Raw genomic sequence first — 7,506 nt, forward strand, 5'->3', positions numbered from 1 at the left:
ATAGTAAAAATCCCCCAAAAAAAAAAAAAATCAAATCAGATCAAATTTCCAGTCATCCAATAAGCCTTATCCGATACATTTTTCATTGCATTTATGGAGCTTTTTCAGTTCTATATTTTCTATAGTACTTCTTTTTCTTTTTCTTTTTTTTTTTTCTCGCTATAGGGCGCGTGCGCTCGCCAGACAGACAGAGAGAGACATAGAGACAGAAAGCGAGAAATCACCCCCCAAGGGGGATGGTCACGCCGCAATCCCTTCTCCTCCATTCTCCTCTCGGGATCTTGGGCACACACGCACACGCGCCCGGCGTGAGATTTAAGCCACCGGGTCCGGGACACGAACCACAGTCGACTACGTGGGAATCCAGCAACATAGCCATTATGCTAACTGCTGGTTCCCTTTTTCTTTTTGTTTTTAAGGACCGCCAACAGGGTCCTAACGTACACTCCAGCCCCAGTCCCAGCTGTCCTGGATCATGGGCCACAGCATCCAGTGTAATTCAGGGAGGTTTCCAGACACAGATTGGTAACCCTCCTATGGGGGTCAACCTTGCGGAGTGTTGGCGTTTTCTCACTGCACCACTGCCTGGCCACGGCGGTCCTTTTTCATAATGTCTGTTTCTCTGTGAATGGTTCCTATCCCCTGACTAATCAAGACCATTTTGGAATTCAGTGGCTTTTCCTTTACTTTTCTGGAACATATTTAAATAGCGTCTTTAGTGTCTTTATCGGATATATTCAGTCTCTGTGCCATGTAGCAGTCCATTTCTACTGGCTGCTTGATGGCTATTCCCTTAACCGTGGGTGAGCTATTTCTGCTTCTTTGCATGTCTAGCAATTTTGTGTGTGTGTGCTAGACATGGTCAACGGCTTCCTGATGGAGACTCTGAATTCTGTTATTTTGCTCTCAAGAGTGTTTGCTTTGATCCCAGCAGGTAGTTCAGTTACTGGCTGTTCACCTTGAACTTGTGTAGACTTGGCTTTTGTGCTTTGTTAGGGCAGGCTCCTTTAGTGTGGTAGAAATCAACTTCCAAACTCTGCCTCCCCTTCACACCTTGTCAGGGCTTGATTTCTAGCTTTATTACAAAAGGTCTAAGGTAGACCTTACTCTAACACAGATCCTTACTGCTAAAGTGAGGCCATTCTGGCATCTCACTGGTCTTAGGTTATCATGCAGTATTTGTATCTGGATTGACTGCCCCCCCCCCAACCGCTGTTGACCTCTCACACCTGTTTCACTTCTCCCTGCAGTAGCCACTCTCTGATAAATCCTGTGTAGTCTGCCCCAGGCATGCCCATCTTTGCACAGGGGTTCATGAGGCACCCACACATTATCTTTGGCAGTCCCCAGGCACCCCCAAGTTCCCTCTGTTCTGGTCCCTTGCCCCCACAGGTTTCAGTCCCGGGTTCTGTGACCACTGTGTTCTGCCTGGACTTTAAGGCCAGGATATTGTCCCTGGGCTGAGAGTACTGGGGTATTTGGGAGGCTCACACAGTCAGCCACCCTTCTGTGCCTGTCACCAAGGCCTGCAAACAGCTGCCTTGTGCATTTTGCCCATTTCTAGTGTCATTCACAGCAAAAGGACCAGTCTGGTACCAGTTACTCTGCCGTAGCCACTTTCTCGTGACTCTTGCATTATGAATGATAAGCCTATTTATCTGCTAAATAGATAGTCAGAGCTCTCCATTAGGAATCATAACCCTTTATCTTTGTTAAGTATCGTTTATGGTTCTCAGTTAATGCTTTTAGCTCCAAATTCAATTTTTCCCACTACTAAGATGGGACTCCTCATTCACTTTTGCATTTTCCCGGTGTATCTTTGCAATCGTTCCTTTGGAACCTCTCTGTTACATAGTAGATGTGTCTTTAACTTTGGACTTCCATCACAAAACCGTTGAGTGTAGTCATATTTTATGACTTCGTGCAGATATAGGAGGGGCCTTCAAAAAGTTCATGGAAAATGCATATTATGAAAAAAGCATGCATGAATTTTAAAATTATTTTGTGGCATAATAAACATATAGTTTAATTCCATTTTTTCCACAAGTTTTTGTTTTTGTTTTTTTTTTGAGAGGTTTTTCACTATAGGGCGCGTACGCTCGCCAGACAGAGAGAGACATAGAGACAGAAAGCGAGAAATCACCCCCCAGGGGGGATGGTCACGCCGCAATCCCTTCTCCTCCATTCTCCTCTTGGGATCTTGAGCAAGCACGCACACGCGCCCAGTGTGAGTTTTAAGCCACCGAGTCCGGGACGCGAACCGCAGTCGACTATGTGGGAGTCCAGCGACATAACCATTACGCTAACTGCTGGTTCCCATCCACAAGTTTTTTGAAGTCCCCTCTTATAGTGGTAAATCCTAGGAAACCAAGGTACCTATCATCAGGTGGGAGAGAAGGTAATAATTTTGTTATCACTTATGGTGGGGTGTGAGATGATCTCTCAAATGTGAGCTCTACTCTGTATCTTTGGCCCTCGATGACAAAAGAGGAGCAAACCAGTCCACTTAGCCAACATCTCATCTGTCTCCCTACCCTCCCTTATTTCTGTTAGTTACATAACCGGTTCTATAGTCATAATCCCCATATTGTTTTAGACCTAATCCTGCAGGTAAGTAGATTCGGTGTTCTTTGCCAGACCATTTGCTATAGTTCTCTAGTTATCTGCCATTAGAGTGGCATTAATCTTCTAGTTCTTCAAGAAGAGCTTATGGGAGCAATATTCTTTGAGTTCTTACATGTTCAAAAATGTTTGTCCATTGTTTTTATACTTGAGCGACAGTTTGGCTGGGTATAAAATTCTTGGGATTGCGCTTCCCTCCCCAGTTTTTTGTAGGCACCATTCTACTGTCTGCTGGCGCAGACGTGGCCATGGGACATTCTGCCTGACTGACTGAAGGACCTTTTTAGCTATTAAATCCAATAATTTTCCTAGAGTTTAATGTTGACCATTCTAGCCTTTCTTTGGACTAAGAAAGATTTTAAGTTCTAGCAATTCAAATTGTCTTCTAAGTCAGTGAAAGTAGAGCCCTCTGTCTTCCATCTCAGTCATTTTCTCTCCAGTCCATTTTCCTCTCTATTTCCCTTTTACGTTACTCACTTTTTATCATTCCTCTCTGTCCCTTACTCTCTTATTAGGAGATTTCTTTTGCCATTTCTGATTCCCTTTCATTTCTCTTTAAACTTTATTTAAGATTTGCCAGAGGGCATATGTGCTCACTGGAGAGACACAGAGAAAAACAAGAGAGAAAACAAGAAAGCATCTCCCATGGGGGATGGTCACACCACAATCCCTTTTCCTCCATTTCTTCCTCCTTTGGAGATTTTTGACATGCACATACATGTACCTGACAAATTTTCTTTCTTTCTATCTATCTATCTATTTATTTAAATTTGACCAGAAAGGGACAGAGAGAGAGCGAGAGAAATGGAAAGTGAGAAAGCAAATCACCCAGCCCAGAACTGAAACTGTGGTCAGCCATGTGGGAATCCAGCACTCTTAACCACCACACCACCTGCTGGCCCCAACCTGACAAGTTTTCCAAAACTGCCAGGTCCCAGACTTGAACCAGTGGTTGGCCATGTAGGGTCCACCATACCATTGGTTGGCCCTTCTTTACTTGAGTTTCTTCTGTGGCTTCTTCTGCCACCTTTGAGTTTCTGTCCACTTCCTTCCTGAGGTCTGCCAGGTCACGTTTCCTTCTTGACAATAGCTGCTTTAGGTGCTTGGGTTTCTTTTTTTATTCTTTTTCTTTTTTCTTTTTTTGGAGAGGTTTATGCTATAGGGCGTGTGCGCTCGCCAGACAGACAGAGAGACAGAAAGCGAGAAATCACTCCTAGGGGGGATGGCCACGCCGCAATCCCTTCTCCTCCATTCTCTCGGGATCTTGGGCACGCACGCACACGCACCTGGCGTGAGTTTTAAGCCACCGGGTCCAGGACTTGAACCGCGGTCGACTACATGGGAGTCCAGCAACACAGCCATTATGCTAACTGCGGGTCCCTCTTTTTTCTTTTTCTTTCCTTTTTTTTTTTTCTTTATTTCATTTTCTTTTATGAGCGAGAAAGACGGAAATAGGCAGAGTTAGAATTTTTTTTAATTTCATATAGTGCATGCATTCTTTTGCACATAAAAGAGAGAAAAAAATAAGACAGTGCCCTTTGACAGGGTCTGGTCATGCCACAAGCCTCTGCCACCCCTGTAGCTCACCAGGATCATGGACACACACATGCCTGGCACATTTCAGGCCAGATTGGGCCATGAGCCATACTCAGGCTTGGTCAGGCGTCTTCCAGCACTGCAGTGCTGCCTGCTGTGGACTCTCCTCCTAGGCAGGGCCTGAGGAAACTTTTTTATTTTAGTACTTTTTTTGCTATAAGGTGCATGTGCTCAGTGAAAAGAAACAGAAAGAATGGGGGAGGGGTGAGAAATCACCTCTTACGGGGGGATGGCCATGCCACAGTCCTTTCTCCATTCTCCTCCTAGGATTCGGGGCGTGCATGGACCTGCTCCTGGCATGATTTTATTACACACACACACACACACACACACACACACACACACATACACATATATACAATTTTTTATTTATTGTATTTGACCAGAGAGGAACAGAATGAGAGAGAGAGAGAGAGAGAGCGAGCCGTCAGGTCCAGGGATTCGAACTGCGGTCTGCCATGTGGGAGTCCAGTGCCCTTAACCACCACGCCACCTGCTGGCCCCCCAGCATGATTTTTGAGCCACTGGGTCTGGGACTCAAACTTCACAGTCAGTTGTGCGGTATCTAGATGCCTTAACTGTTACACCAGCCACTGGCCTGCGGTAGGAAACTTAGAGTGTCTCCTGGTGCCCCATCCCTCCTGCCCCAGGCTCCCAGTTGGTTAGGATGTCAAGTGGCACGGCAGTGCTCATTGTGTTCAAGTTGGCCCGGAACATAACCTGGGCTTAATTTTTTTTTTTTAAGATTTATTTATTTCCATTTGTTATTATTGTTTTAAATTTTACCAAACAGAGACGGGGAGAGAGAGAGAGAGAAAGGGAAAGCGAGAAAGCAAGCTGCCAGGTCTGGGATCCAAACCATGGTCAGCCATGTGGGAATCCAGCACCTTTAACCACCATGCCACCTGCCGGCCCCATAACCTGGGCTTTCCACGTGACTTCCGGTCTCCCAAGCAGTGGCACCACCTGTGCACCACCCTAGCTGGGCTGGGTTCTTGTTTTACGGTGGTAACTTAATTCAGTAAGTTTTCTTTCGTTTATTGTTCATTTATGGGGAACAGTGGCTGGTGACAGTATTCACTGGCTTCTGAAGGACATTACCATTTGGGTTTTCCCGTTTCTTTCCTCCTCTTGGCTGTGTTGTCTTTGCAGAGCTGAGCACTTCTCAAGTGCCTGTCACTCAGCCTGGGGTCAGAAATGCCACATGCCCTGCAGTGCAGCGCACAGTCCTCGGGGTTAAGAACTGCATGACCATGAACAGCCCAGGAGGCAGCTGTCAGTCCGGGGTCAGGGCAAGAGGCTTTCTGCTTGCCCCGCACTGGGCGTGGGCACACTCGGCCCCCACAGGGAGGTCAGTTCCTGACAGTGCTGTTCCTTGCCATAAGCCAGCACCCTGCACCCTTCCCAGAGCCAGGCCAGGGACTGCAGCTCGGCCCACGGGGGGAAGGAAGGAAGGCTGCTTGGCTTCTTCTGCCACCTTCAGGCCTTCCCCTGCGTCCTGCCCTCAGCCCGCTGGTTCTCACTCATGGTGACTCTTTTGCATTTCCCAGTTCCACTTAGTTCTGCTGAAGGTGGAGTTTGCGTTTCTCTTCCTCCAGCTTCGGGTGGTGGCCAAGGTTTCCTCAGGACTGACGCTGACCTTGGCCTGCTGTCAGCTGGAAATGCTGCCTCTCACGAGGTACAGGGTCCGTGGCCCCAGCCCCACTGAGGCTCTTCTGTATGTCGAAAGGATCAGCCAAAGGCAAAGGAGCTCAGGAGGAGCAAGGCCGGCCCAGAGCGGGTGGTGACATGCCGCCATCATGGGCACGTGACTCTCCTTGTTCCAGCTGTGGGGCTGGGGACACCTATGGTGAATGCCCCTGTGACAGGCCTCAGGAGCCCCTGACACACCTTCCCACTGCTGTCTCCTGCAGGTGCGTGGAACTCACCAGCTCACCAATCCCGGCATCTCTGACGTCACCATCCGAGCAGACCGCAAGATCCTGGCCACAGCGGGCTGGGACCACCAGGTCCGGGTGTTTCACTGGCGGACAATGAAGCCACTGGCCGTGCTGGCCTTCCACAGCGCCACCATCCACTGTGTGGCCTTTGCCACCAACGGCCTGCTGGCAGCGGGGTCCGGGGACCAGCGCATCAGCGTCTGGTCGATCTACTCACGCACGTGACTCGCCGGCTCCTGCTCGGAAGACGCGAGGGCCGGGAGGGGGCACCGAACTTGGCCTTGACTCAGTCACGTGGAAACTGCCTTGACAGGCCCCCCGAGGACCAGCAGGTCCCGTCGAGGGCCGCAGAGCCCTGACTCGCCTCCTGAGGGCCACTCTTCCTTTGGCTCTGGGCATCCGGTCGGGCTAGAAGACATTGGCTCGGGCCTGGCAGTGTTCCCAGCCCGAGGTTATTTTCTAATAAATGCATTTTCTTTTTTTTTTTTTCTTCTTCTTTTTTTGGGGGGGAGAGGTTTTTGGTATGGGGAGCGTGTGCTCACCAGAGAGACAAGGAGACAGGAAGTGAGAAATCGCCCCCCAGGGAGGATGGCCACGCTGCAATCCCTTCTCCTCCATTCTCCTCTCGGGATCTTGGGCACACACACACGCCCAGGGTGAGTTTAAGCTGCCGGGTCCGAGACTCAAACCATGGTTGACTACGTGGGAGTCCAACGACACAGCCATTATGCTAACTGCTGGTGCCTCTAATAAATACATTTTCTGATGCAGACCTGCAGGCTCGAGGCAGGGACTGTGCAGGGAGACACGCCCAGCCCGCATTTGGTCACAGCCCGCATTGGGACCCCGCTCTCACCTCTCGCTGTTGGATGGGTGACCTGAGTCTGGCACCGCAGGGACCCTAAACCTGGCACCTGCTGAGGACCAGGAGTCCTGACCCCCAGGGCTGAGGCGAGGTCAGGGAGGCGAGCAACCAGCTGAAGAGTGAGCAGAAGGCCGCTGGGGCAGAAAGGGCTCACGGAGCCTGCGCAGAGCTAGGCCAGACTGAGCATGGGGGAGGAAGCACCACCCCAGAGAGCGAGCTGCAAGGGCCGGAGGGCCGACTGCAGGCAAGCTCCAGGCGGGGACCGCAAAGGCGTAAGGGGAGATAGGTACGGCCGGGCCTGTCACAGCAACCAGGCCACATGTCCCCCCCGTGTTTTCCATGCACGGTGGCCTGCAGGCGCCGACACGGGGAAACTGGAGCTCAGCCCCTGAACCAGCCAGGCCTCCCCCTGCACAGCAGAACCCAGCCCGACGGCCTAGAGTGGGTGTGGACCAGGAAAGAACAGGAACCTGAAAATGGGGA

The 7,506-nt window shown here is 50.0% G+C and overlaps 1 protein-coding gene across 2 annotated transcripts in view; it reads left to right on the forward strand.

Moving 5' to 3' along the window:
- GNB1L (G protein subunit beta 1 like) overlaps nt 1-6,622 on the forward strand; it is a 75,532-nt gene extending 68,910 nt beyond the window's left edge. For both annotated transcript variants that reach the window (XM_027772610.1, XM_027772611.1), the window contains one exon: nt 6,132-6,622. In XM_027772610.1, the coding sequence (XP_027628411.1) occupies nt 6,132-6,383 (252 nt within the window). In that variant the 3' untranslated portion in view covers nt 6,384-6,622. The remainder of the gene's footprint in view (nt 1-6,131) is intronic.
- The last annotated feature ends 884 nt before the right edge of the window (nt 6,623-7,506 follow it).

The sequence above is a fragment of the Tupaia chinensis genome, unplaced genomic scaffold (genome assembly GCF_000334495.1).
Source record: "Tupaia chinensis unplaced genomic scaffold, TupChi_1.0 Scaffold000287_1, whole genome shotgun sequence".
NCBI lineage: Eukaryota > Metazoa > Chordata > Mammalia > Scandentia > Tupaiidae > Tupaia > Tupaia belangeri.